This window comes from Podospora pseudocomata, chromosome 6 (genome assembly GCF_035222375.1).
Source record: "Podospora pseudocomata strain CBS 415.72m chromosome 6, whole genome shotgun sequence".
NCBI lineage: Eukaryota > Fungi > Ascomycota > Sordariomycetes > Sordariales > Podosporaceae > Podospora > Podospora pseudocomata.
The window spans coordinates 1,787,761-1,800,561 of record NC_085890.1 but is presented as its reverse complement, the minus strand read 5'-3'; the positions used below and the strand labels follow the sequence as shown (position 1 = coordinate 1,800,561).

General features: G+C 51.0%; 4 protein-coding genes across 4 annotated transcripts; 2 read left to right on the top strand and 2 right to left on the bottom strand.

Moving 5' to 3' along the window:
- The first annotated feature begins 184 nt into the window (after positions 1–184).
- QC762_601955 (uncharacterized protein) lies at positions 185–3,251 on the top strand. Its single transcript, XM_062891891.1, has 2 exons — positions 185–738; positions 791–3,251. Exons 1-2 carry the CDS (start codon positions 198–200, stop codon positions 1,897–1,899), a joined length of 1,650 nt encoding a protein of 549 aa, XP_062740595.1. The 5' UTR covers positions 185–197; the 3' UTR covers positions 1,900–3,251.
- QC762_601960 (uncharacterized protein) lies at positions 2,068–2,913 on the bottom strand (the record flags this gene model as incomplete). Its single annotated transcript, XM_062891892.1, has 1 exon — positions 2,068–2,913. One exon carries the CDS (start codon positions 2,911–2,913, stop codon positions 2,068–2,070), a length of 846 nt encoding a protein of 281 aa, XP_062740596.1.
- Positions 3,252–5,734: 2,483 nt separating the features above from the next.
- On the top strand, positions 5,735–6,996 carry QC762_0094590 (uncharacterized protein; the record flags this gene model as incomplete). The annotated part of the gene is made up of 4 exons (XM_062884097.1): positions 5,735–5,857; positions 5,921–6,164; positions 6,569–6,624; positions 6,701–6,996. The coding sequence occupies 4 exons, from the start codon at positions 5,735–5,737 to the stop codon at positions 6,881–6,883; spliced, it is 606 nt and encodes a 201-aa protein (XP_062740594.1). The 3' UTR covers positions 6,884–6,996.
- A 226-nt stretch (positions 6,997–7,222) lies between these two features.
- QC762_601980 (uncharacterized protein) lies at positions 7,223–10,458 on the bottom strand. The gene is made up of 8 exons (XM_062891893.1): positions 10,075–10,458; positions 9,489–9,999; positions 9,138–9,433; positions 8,909–9,077; positions 8,732–8,851; positions 8,033–8,679; positions 7,399–7,977; positions 7,223–7,374 (listed from the first exon to the last, which is right to left on the bottom strand). Exons 2-7 carry the CDS (start codon positions 9,758–9,760, stop codon positions 7,484–7,486), a joined length of 1,998 nt encoding a protein of 665 aa, XP_062740593.1. The 5' UTR covers positions 9,761–9,999; positions 10,075–10,458; the 3' UTR covers positions 7,223–7,374; positions 7,399–7,483.
- Positions 10,459–12,801: the final 2,343 nt, after the last annotated feature.

The window sequence follows — 12,801 nt, the reverse complement described above, 5'->3', positions numbered from 1 at the left end:
TGGAAGTATTTTATGTTATTTATAACTCCATCACCAGCTGCGAGCAAGTGTTTTGCTGGTGGATTTATCTTGCGAAACGATTGGCGAATAAAAGTGGGGCAAGAATTTGCAACGGACGCTTCTTCCCATTCGTTGATATCTCGAACATTTGTTTCTCTATATCTACGAAATAAAATGATGAAACATCATTCACAAACATGAGGCCTATACAAGCACAGACCCAAGTTGGGGCGTGGCGTACACATCAGGTCCTATATCGCGGCAGAACCTTGTGTCGCTTTCAGCATACCCAGGCATCCGAGCCAAACTCCAACAAACTCCCACCAGTCGAACGTCCGTCACAGGCACTGGGTGACGTGGTTTGGGGGTTGAGAGCTGACAAGTACGAGATTATACAGGTTTCCACGTGGAAACCAAGAGGGCCAGTATGCCGGACATACCAAGCGATAAAGTTGGTGGAGGGCCTAAAAGAAACGTTTGTTCTTAAAGAAGTACGAAGGTACTCGCAAGTCAGGCACTTGCTTGGAGCATCTCAGATGCTTCAACAGCACCCGAACTTGCAGACTTTGTACGACGTCGCCAGTGACGAGCAGCTTCTGATATATCGCACCCTTCCGTATAATGTCAGCGGTCTAATCCGCGAGCATCCTGGGCTACCATACGAAACACGCAAGGAAATCCTCAAACGTGCTCTGACTGGCCTGGCGGCGCTTCACGACACAGATCTCGCCCATCTTAGTACGTTCTGCTGTCTCTAGAGCCACGATCCAAGGCTGACCAAAAAATGCAGATATCAGACCAAGTGCCATTCTTGTCGACTATGGACCAAAGTTGGGATCCAGTCCATCCAATGGCGTCCACAAGGTCCAGCTCGGTCGCTTTGAGGACGCCGTCTTACCTTACCTTTCTAAGCAGCGTATCGATCATTATCGCGTCGGCATTGAAGATTTGCCCTGGAAGAGTCCCGAGTTTTGGATCCGAGGTCGCCAAGCCAGGCCATCTGATGTGTTTTCATTTGGCCTCACGTCTGTCAACTTTATGCTCAACAACCTCAACCTCAAGTGTGCCGACACCGGATTCCCACAGAAGAGACTCGCGGCGTTGGGCGGACTCGCCAGCGGTGTCCCGACACAGAAACAACTGGCCAAACTCGAGATATGGTTCAACCATTTCGGAGATGCGGATGCGTTGATGGGGCTGCTCGAACAAGTCAAAGACGAACCTAACCAGTGGTACGGTCCCCTCAACAAACTCGTCAAAGAAACGACCTTTGGTCTTCGGAAGCCTTTGCCCGGGCTGGAGAATCACGTCGACCTTGGGTTTGTGGACGTGGTCACCAAGATGACTCATCTGGATCCAAGCAAGAGAATCACGGCACGCGAGGCCTTGGAACACGAGTGGTTTGCAAACATCGAGGTGGGGCCCGAGCACATGTGGTACTCGCCCTTCAAGCCGCGCAAAAATCAGCCAAACGCCCGGCAGTCTTTTGATGATATTCAAACTGAGAGCGGGATACCTATTCGAAAGATCCCGCATTTTTATCCACAGGACGTCACCCGTGAGGCCACCACACCGCGTGGCGCGGAGGTCGTCCAAAAAGAACAAGATGAAGCACTAGTGTCAAGAATCGCCCAAGAAGAACAAGACGAGCTACCCGTTTCAGAATCAGGGGTCGTTCCCCAGGATGAGGACAAGCCCCCGGTTCCAAAACCCGTCCCGGCAATCAGAAACCTCATCCGAAAAGTCTACATCCCTCTCACCGAATCTACATTAAAGGCCTATCGGCAGTATGATGGGAACAGCACGCTTGACCCAGAAGCGTTGGAGAAAAGGTCTTTCCAAGTGGAAAAGCTTGAACCGAGAACTCCTAAACCAGAGAAAGACTCCAAGAGGTTTTAATTCAAGCATCAGGATCTGGCACTGAAGTCCAACCCGGAATACACAGTTATAACAGCACGTCAGCATCTGACGCTTCGAGTAAAGGAAGCGAATTTCTTCGTCAAAATCAAAGAACATCAACATGAACCCCTTCCCGTCAATAACTCCCTTTAACCGGCACAAATCAGATCACTCCCACGTCATCCCCAGCCTCTGCAAGTAACTCATCAGCGAACCCTTGGGTACGTATCCTCCATAGGTACTCTGAAACCAAGCCGCCCAGCTCCCCTCCGCCGGACCCTCGGCGCTGAAACCAAGCAGCACCAACACCCGTGGAGCAAGACGGACCAAAACCCCAAATGTCACCAATGACAGGAGCACCGTAGCAGCGATTTCGTAGGGGTGGCCCTTGACATACTCGACGAGGTCATTGAAGAGCTCCTCGGCGATGGTGATGGAGGTGTCGTAGGCTTGGGAGAGGGCCTCGCCCCAGGACTTGCGGGACTCGGGATCGGTGGCGGTGGCGAGGAGGTCGGAGAGGGCGCGGAGGATCTTTTCGGCGAGGTATTCGGACCAGGAGGTGGTGTGGAGGTCGAGGGTGGTGTCGATTTGGGATTGGGAGGCGGAGGGGGTGATGGGGAGGGGTGTGGTGAGGAGGAGGGTGAGGATGTCGTTGATCAAAGGGGAGGGGGAAGGAGAGGGGGTAATGGGTTGGGGTTCGGGTTGGTCGGTGTATGGGGTGGTGGAGGGGTAGAGGGGGGATTTCTCATCGTGGTGGGATGGATGGTCGTCTGAGGTGGGGCCGCAGAGGCAGGAGAGGATGTTGGGGAAGGCCATTGTAAGGTGGATGAAAGTTGGTGTTTTGCGATAGAAGATGTTGATAGATGTGATATCTCCAGTGGATGTCAAACTGGGAGCATGGGATGAGGAAGCTTTCATAAACTGGAGGAAGACTGGGAACAATTGCGGTTTTGAGGACATGATGAGGCTCAGGTCGGTGGTCGCACAAAGGAGGGGCTGCGGGCCTCGGTGCATGAGGACTGCACATGCAGATGCACGGTATGTGGACGTCCTATTTAACTGTCAGCCTTGATTATCCCTTTGTCTTTGACCAATTCTGTCAAAGGAAAACATAGGATTGACGCAGGATTGTGGCTGGACTTAGCACAGCGGTTAGGTGCATGCGGTTTCAGGTGGCACGACAAGCTGTAGGACTGGTGAACAGTTGAAGGAGCTATCTGAGCTCAGCCTCAGTTAAACCACAACAAGTCTGCCTTGACAGCATGGTGAATGAGTTCAGCTGGGTCTTGGATATGGCCAGCGTTTAGCTATCTTCGACTTCCTATACAGGCCGAATCGGTGAACATGTCACAAACAATTGTTGCTTTAGTGTGTTACCACTCATCCAAATTTCTGTCAAGGAACTGCTTATTGTATAGTTGTGATTGTAGGTAGGAAAGTTGACAAGTGAATAACTTGGGAGACAATGAAACATATTGAAATCAGGGTCGCCTGCCATCTAGTTAAGGTTAGCTGGCATGCCACAGTCTTGTATGGTTTCTATGATTCACCTCAGCTTTTCCCTATTGAATCGCGACCATTACTCTTCCACCATCCAAACATGTGACTGGTAGACTCCCAGCACCAGTTCGCTCATAAATCTTAAGCTTCCTGTGTCCTGGGTGCATGAAGCTGCCCCCGTCTCACGCAGTATCAAAACATAACAAAGCTGCTTTCTCCCATTCCTCTCGTCAAAGTGCTTCTGCCTTCCCAAAACCACACACTTGTGTGGCAGATGTGGGCTTGATTGTCCAGGACAATACAAGATGATATTTCCCTCTCCATACTGATTACCATCATCTTGTAACGTGCGTGATAAGCGAGCGCCGCAGACAAGCGAGCGCCGCACTTTCTACCACCCTACCACAGCTATCCTCAATTACACAACCACAACACTAGGAAATAACTATAACTGAGTCGGAAACAGATGAATCAGATGATTCTGCAGCCTCCTGGCATGTACGTGCATTATGGCCAGGCTTACCGCACACGCTACAGCACCGAATCTTCGTACGAGACCCCCCTGTACCACCACCACTTTGTCGTATTTCCTGGGCTACCTGCTCACCCACAGCCTTCTGATCCAGTAGATCCTGTGCCTCTTGTATAGTAAGTGACCCTCCAAGCCGCAGCGGCCAGAATTACTCTAGCTTCGTTAGAGGTAGAAGACATGGTTTTTGGTTGAGAAATGGATTGTTGAAGGTGGAGGGTCAAGTCGCGTCGAAAAGTGCGGCGCTCGCTTATCTGCGGCGCTCGCTTATCACGCACGTTAAGGTCAACTGACTAAGGAGCAGCCGCTATTGTGTCGGGCGTCCGCAGAGAGGTGTAAAAGTTGATGATATTCAGAGATACTCTAACAAACAGCTCCAGAGAGCAAAAACCTATTCCTATCAAAACCGATTTGTGGGGCGATGAGGAGCCCCCAGAGGCAAACATGCCACATATTCCAGAGTCCCTCACCGGCGCTGTTGTCATTTCTATCATCGTCACACCAGCGGGGAAGCCTGTGCCGCGCCTCAACCACCCAAGTCAACCATCAGTGCTGGAGGAATTATTCACAAAGGCGAGTGATATTGCCCATGTAGAGGCGGTAGGCGAACTTGATGACAGCCCGAGACCTTCGACGCCTAACGATGGTTCTGTTACGCCAAATTGCCCCTCCATGTTATCTGGAGGCAGTCTTCAACATCTCCCCGAGGCTCTGCTGGGGTTGACCCAAAATGATCGGGATGGAACCGCGACACTTGCTGGTACTGACGAAGCGGACGAGGAGGTTTTCAGTCTTGGACCTGATATTATCGTAAGCCCGTCATCTTCTATTTCTATTTGATTTACCTAGTGAACTAGGTATCGATTCAAGGTATTATTGCTAAAAGTACACTCTAGTCCAACAAAAGTACAAACGGCCATTTGAAGCTTCAACATAACACAAGTCAGCGTCTTCTTCCTGTAGATAAAGCCAACATTGTAGGCTCAGACCTTACGCAGGGAGAGATCCCAAGGTCCCCCGCTGCCTTGATTGAGCCCAGCGTCACCGTCATCACGGATCTTGGTGATGGAATGTATTCAAGACGCAGAGACGCAGAAAACTCTTCCAAGTCAGAAGCATCCAGTGCCAGTTCCGAGTTAACCTCAACAAGTCTGCAGTCTCAGATTCACAGGCTGTCGTGAAACCCAAATATCACAAGGTGGAAACTCAAGGGTTTGTACCGAGGTCTCAGCTTGACGAGCTCATCAAGGTAGACGTCATTGTCCAAGAGCTACGAGAATCCATGAATCGATCAATTCGGAGACGCTTTCCAAAAAAGTATTTGGACTTCCGGCCCTCGACCAGCGATTCCCTCCAGAAACGAGTACGCATCACCGCTTCACGAGTCTGCGGAGTTGTTCCAGAAGAAACAAACAACACGAAGAAGGAACCCAAAGTGACATACCGAAAGATCGTTGCCATCATCTTGTTGTGTGGGGAGAAAATAGACAAGGTCCAAGCATTTATCGACGAAGGGGTCTCTGATTCTGCCCTCCCTCCGGTCATTCACACCGTTTCGAAGCGCTTTGAGCTACGTGTGAAGGATAAACCTGACACTCGACTGCGCTGCTTCAAATCTTGGAGTAAACTAGACAGGAGAAACTTCGAGTCCTGGCAATGACAGTCCTTTCGCCATACTTCACCCGCAATACGCCTAACAAAATCACACACTACATTCTCAGCGCCATACTATCTTGCCATTCCTCGAGATGGAGCCCGTAGGAAGGAGGGGGGGCTCTGGCAAGGTTGAGCAAGTTAAAATTCATCATGACCCATTATGGGTTCAAGGAATTTGCTTCAAAGGGAAGGAAGGGGGCGGAGACAGGGGAAAAGCAGATGGCAGAGGAGATAGATACGACAAAGCCTGTCGGCCAGGAGGGAGACCGAAAGGTACGCCAGACCACATGACCTTCAACTAAAGCTTCTCCACACAACTCACATCCGTTCTCGTAGAACACAATTCAACCCGATTACTTCTCAGTCAAAACTCTTCACTCCGCCGACTCGGACAGAAAGAAGTTCGACAAGGAGGTCGGCATTCTCAAAGCCATGAACAAAAAGCCGCACCCACATATCATCACCCTATTGGTCACGTACGAGTATGACGAGAAATTCCATTTTCTCTTCCCGCTGGCCGACTATGACCTTCTCCAGTACTGGAAATCAGGAAACAAGTCACAAGCCCACAATGACGAGGGTACGGCAAGGTGACTAGCTCAGCAATGCCACGGCCTCGCATCAGCACTAAGACAAGTCCACCAGAGCTCAAGATCTTCTTCCGACGGCTTTGAAGAACGAGCAAAGCTTGTCAGAAGGTCTCTGTTTTGTAGTGAATTGGATATTCATCAAAACATGAGCGATCCTGGCCCGGGAACGCTGGTCTGTCAACATGGGGACCTGAAACCCCAGAACATCTTGTTGAAAGACAGGTGTCGATTGGCACAGCGTATGACATTTGATCCCTTGGATGTGTCCTGCTCGAGTTTGCCACCTGGTGTTTTGGCGGCTGGGCATATTTTGACAGTTTTGTTTCGGCCCGGGCAGAGCCTGACCCGCGGCCGGGGCGAGGGAGGGTTCACTCAACGCCGTTTTTCCGGATAGACAAGGACGATCACACTGGGGAGGTGTGGGCTGAGGTGAAAGACTCTGTTGCGCAGGTATGGTATACGTCCGGCTTTTCACTAGTTTACTGCGAGGCAGTGAAGAAGAACATTGGCTAACCAGAACCCTCAGTTCGCCGATGACATGCGCGAAAGATCGGAATGTACAAGGTTTTTCCACGATTTCTTGGATTTGATTCAGCACAGAATGCTGGTCATCGACCCGAAGCAAAGCTCCTCCCAGTTGGAGGAACAACTCAGAGAATTAAAGGATAGAGGCGATCTCGACGTGGGATATTTCGTGAGGCAGAGGTAGAAGTGACATTACATGGTGCATGCTAGGCCGTGGCTTGGTCGGTCCACCTTTTGTATACCTTAGACAGTAGATGCTTTCTCTGCTTTTATTTCCCAAATTTACAGATACCCCGGTCTAGATGTCGACCGCTACATTAAACGTTTTGTGGTATACATTACAGGAGCTAGGTACTTTTTAGCCAAACAGGTAGAGTCAAAGGACCTCTGGATGATGAGCTGCAAGAGGATCACATGTCAACCTGGACAAATATTTAGGCACCCAAGACCTGGTCGATCCAAACCCGAAACAAAACTCGGATTTGGTCGCATTGCAGGCTTTGTAACTATTCACAGAAATAGATTGACAGTCTTGAATATCCAACTTGCAAGAATTTACCAGAGAAAAGAAAGAAGAAGAAAAGACCCAAAAGAATGCCATCAAGATCGATGTCCTCACCGATGATCGGGAACCACCGTCCTCTCAACACAAAAACCCCTTTTCATCTCTTCCACCCATCCACCCATCCACCCATTCACCCATCCACCCATCCACCCACTCTTTCGACCATCACTCCAACTCCCACCGCCACCCTTCACCCTCCATCGACCCCGTTGCTTTTCCCTAAACTCCCTCCATCTCCTCCCCCAACCTCGTCCTTCCACGCTTAATCCCGGGAAAAGGCCTCCGCTTCCCCTCAAAGATCTCCTCCCTAATCTTGACCAACTTATCCCTCACCACCCTCACATGAGGCTCCACATCCTCCCTCAAAAGTCCAATCCTCCTATCCTGCTCCTCCTCATACCTCAACTCCATAATCTCCCCCGTCGTGAGCCAGTACCGGCGGTAAACAAACAGACTGCACACCACCGCCGCAGCCAACACCCCGCAGCAGACTTTCATGTCCTCCCTCAACGCAGAGGTATACACCTTGCGAACAGCGGCCCAGTTATCATCGCCAAAGTCTGGCGTTGGGCTGACAATGTGAGCCAGGACGAGAGAGCTCATTTCGGGGGTTGTTGAAGGACGAAGTTTCCCCCCCAAGATGGCGGAAGAGACAGCAATGCCGATTGAGCCGCCTAGGATGCGGAATTGGGTTATTATGCCTTGGGCGGATGCTAGGGGGGGTTGTAAGCGATTGTGTGGGGTTGGAAATAAAAGGGAAAGACATACCGTGATCTCCGATGGGACTTTCGAGGTTGATAAACATTGTCGCTCCGCAGGCCGACATGCCAAACCCAAAGCCAATGAGGGACAGCAACCCGACATCTTTGGCGTCGAACCCGGTGATTCTCCCGTCATCGGTGTTACCCATTGTTGTCTGGGCGGCGCAGCCGATGAGCATAGTCAGACAGGCGAGGAGAAACGTCTCAAAAAAGCGAGGTTTCTTCTGTCCTGTTATGCACCCGTTGTTGACTAGACTGGCTGTGACAGTTCCGATGGCCGAGGAGGCTAGCATAGGGAGGAGCATGAGGCCTGCTTCGAAGGATGATTTCCCGTGGACGACTTGGAAGCGGATGGGAAATGCGTACACGGACAAGAGATAAGGGAAGCCGGTTAGGGCTGTGACCAAAATTGTGGCGATGTACTTTCGGTTGCAAAGGGAAGGGGGGAAGGCAAAGGCGAGGGACTTGAGTTTCCGAGGGCCACGGATAGCAAATGTTTGCCAACCGATGAGCAGCAAGAGAGCAAGGGCGGCGCCGACGAGGGGGTAGATGAATGTTGGCTGGGCGTATGGATTCATGCTGGACAAGTCGCCCTCTGACTTTTGACTTGATAGGTTCTGGAAGGGAAAAACAACCAAGACTGCGAAGGCCATACTGTTCGTAATGTTAGCAAATACCGGCAGAGGTGTGGGGAAGCATGACTTACAGAAGGAAAGACCCAAGATAGTCCAGCTCCTTCCAGGACCGGTCCTCATAGATAGGCAGATATTCCTCGGCGGGCCAAGCCGGAATAAACAGCATGAGAGCCACAGCACCAATAGGGCCGCTACAGACAAGTTAGCGAGATGCTCAATCTTATCGCGGACCTAGTTTCACAACATACTTGATCCAAAAGACCCATCTCCAAGTGATGTATTGAGTCAAAACCCCACCCAGGACAGGCCCCATCACACCTGAAGTGGCAATCACCATGCCGACAATGGCACCAATGTACTTCTTGTTCTTGTCCGGAGTCAGCTCGGGCAAGACGATCATGCTGATACTGTAAAGTCCTGTTCTCGCGTCAGCTCCTCACCTATCAAACTGGCCCGGATAAAGACTAGGTAACTTACCTCCGGCGCCCACTCCTTGGAAAGCACGACAAACGATAAGCTGCTCAATAGTCTCGCTGAAACCACAGCCAAGAGAGAATGCAATGAAGATACAAAATGCAACGACGAAAGCATCTCCACGGCCAACCACATCGGACACGCGGGCAAAAAGTGCAGCGAAACCGAGGTAAGTGAGACCATAGGCCAAGGCCACCCAGTTTATATGCTCAAAATTCTTCATATCACTAGCAATGCTGAACAGAGAGGTCGCAACAATGGAGGCATCGAGCATGGAGAGGAAGAGACCGGATGTCAGACTGGTGTGTATTAGTGTTTCAAGTCGAGGACGTTGGAGCATGAATAAAGACGTACCCAAAGACGAGAATGAAGTAGCGGGTGCGTGTAATGGTAGGCCTACCCTCAACAAAGAAAGGTCTGGGTGTGGAGGGAGGTGTGTTCGCGATGAGTTGGACAACGCGAACAGAAGGAGATTTCTCTGCTTCCGAGTTCGCTGGGGTGCTGGTAACCGGGGGCTTCTCATCTGCAGAGTCGATGGTGGTTTCGGTGACAGCGATGGCTTCTTTTTCAGAGTCCATTGCCACTGGAGTGACGGTCATCACCGGGTCTGAAGGTTTGACTTTCATGGTGAGGCTTGGTTGTTGGGTCGATGTGTAAAGTGTTGAGTTGTATGTACTTGATAGATACTTCTGTTGTTTGTTTGAGAGAATGAAGAGGTAGTAACACGGAATGCCTGCCTTAGTTATACTTGATCATTGAGAGAGGTGTTGAAATCATAAAATCCCAAACTTGGCCTAGCCAAGAACTTGCTCCGACCCTGATCCTCGATCCGACATCGTCATTCAGATGAAGTGAGGCGATGGAACTGGAGCCAGCATGCAGGTTAATGAGGGGGGTTCCGAGGATAAGGGGAACTTCGAGAGAATCGATGTTTGTGTACCTGGCTCATTCCCTTGCACCCACACAGTCAGTGCTACGGCCGGTAGCTGATACCGCCCGTTAGAGTTCACAGAGACCCCCTTCAACCCCGCCGTAGAGATGCAGTGAGAGGCTCGGAATCAAAGGATTGCGCAGGAGGGATTTCTGTTATTAGCTTCAATTGTTGTCGACAGGCATGCATCTTTGCTGGTGGCAATGGACGAGGGGCAGACATCGCTGCGTCATGTCGAGACATGGGGTGTCTTGCGTGACCGTATCTCCCACCTATGCCCATCCATGCCCCTGGGCGAGACTCCCAATATTCTGGATCTTGCTCCGCTTCCATCCCAATCTCGGTTTGCGCGCCGTGTATGGGGCTGAATCTCCCCGCGGGCCGCCATCACCCGTTTCTGACAGCTGTCTTGGAGCGTGAAGCCGTCCCAAACCGACTGCAAACGCTTTTTCCATGGCTGTTTGGAGACCACTAAGCAATAGCAGTTTCTTGATTGGTCCCAGTGCGGGTGACACTTGCTCGGTCGTCCCTTTGCACCGCAGATCCTCAAACCTTATTTTCATAGCTGCACGGCCGTAAATCAAAAGGCGCCATCGCGTATTGATATGCCTTGAGCCAGGGGCTGGGGCAGCCGAGTCCTCCTGATGGTCATCTGGTTTATAAATTCGATTGATAATGAAGAATCGAAAGACTGATCATGAACTGGCCTGGACTGTTGATGGTGTTGACAAAAACTTATTCATCCTGGGAAGTATTGTCTTACAAGCAACCGTTCGGTAATAAGATGCTGTACTACCCAATGTTACAGACTTGCACTCTGATTTTGGTGACAGAATTGCACTTCGACTGTGGCCATTTGTCTTTAAGCGACTCAGGGTGCTGTAGCAACGGTATTTATATGGGAGCCACTTGCCCCTATCTTCTTACCAACCACTTAATCAACACACGTAAAAGGAGACCACCTACCTTAGTTACTTCGAATCAGCATCTCCAATCTAACTACTGTTTGGTTTTGAGATTCTCGGGCGCTTTAAAATGACCTTAATAGGTCACCACCACTTGGTGTTGGACTCTCGAGTTTTGAAAGAATTCATCGAGTATGGACTAAGAGGCAGCTGAAAAACAAGGAATGGAATTCCATCTCTGCCAGTTCAAGGCTCTCAAACATCCTGCTCGTGTTCTTTGATTGTATTTCTCGAGTATCCAGCTCGTATTATCTAACCGTATCGACAACGAGAGCCTCTTGTGGCAACATCACATGCCATCTCAGAGACGCTGGTACATCGATACGGCGAGAGAATGAAATAAATGTCTGAAATCATCATCACAACATCACCCCTCTCTACGATATCATGTATTGGTCCATCAATCAAGCCCAGTCCCTGCTTGTTGCTCTCTCGCAGAGCCGCGACGAGTCGCTGGAAGGGCGCGTCTCTGTCGCGCCCTTCCAGCCAGCGGTCCCAAAGCTTATTTTCTGTCATACCGATGGCGTTGTCCACGCCGACCAGACTTCCAGATCAAGACAAGACGGTGAGTCGCACGCTGCAGGTCTGAAACCTCCATGTCCCCGGCGAGGAGATGCCATCTGTCGTATCTAGAGCTCGACAGATGGAGGGGACGGGAGAGCCGGCGCTATCTCTCCTCGATTCCTGAACTTGAGCGCCACCACATGCACGGCGATGACGTTTCAGGTGATGGCGCTCCCACGACTGGGAGTGGACAGCAACGGCTTGTTCCGGCCGCGTCATGCTCCCCAACTGTCTTTGCTCTGGAGGCTGCCCTGCCACGTTCCCAGCCGCGCGCTGCACGTATGAAACGCCAACCACCTAGAGAAGCTTGTTAGCAACATGCCAACACAACAAGACAATATATCGAGACAGTAACAGCAAGTCTGTGCGCGGGATCTTCGCGCCGTGAAATAAAGAGATAACAACGACGGAAGAGATAAGATTCAAAGGCCCTGAAACATGTTTCGTGATCCATGGTAACCTATCACCGCCACAGAACAGGCTCTCGGTGTGCGCAAAAAACTTGTCATAGTTGGGGGATTCCCTGTCTCCACATCTCCGGCCCCTCATGCGGCATGGCGGGTCCGGAAGCCGGAGATTGATTGCAATGGCTTGCATGTCTGTGCCGGCGTCGGTGTCGGTGGTGGATTGGAATGATCGAAACGAGTACCGACATGAGAGAGAAGTGAGCCTGCAGCCCCCCGCGCTTGCCAGTTCCTTTCTGGGATTTTCCAGGAGGCAGGTGCAGACGTCGGATTTCATGATTGCAATGGCAGGTGCTCCTGAGGTAGGCAGCTCCGGACCGAACCATGATCTGGCAACTGCAGGTTCCTCTCACCTCGACCACCAAAGCTTACCACATCTTGATGCACGCTGTCGGCCTCTCGCCAATTGTTTCCTTCTGTCCGCACCGGCTGAATGTGTTTTGCTTGCTTTCGGTGCACGTAACTGCAAACCCCTCCTGTTGGCCGATTGACAGCACACTCGCGACCCTGAGCCGATCTAACTTGTCCACTGGTAAATGCCACCCCAGCAATCTCTGGGCACAGGACGAAGCTTTTTGTGGCTGAAGTTCAATAAGACAAGAGGAGTCGGGGTTTGGTACGAGCCCGACGGACAAGACAAGACAAGACGACACAACACGACAAAGACATTATCACGCACCAAACATTAGCCATACATGGTAGTTGCCACAACCACCAAGGGTCCTTCAGGACCAAAATCATGC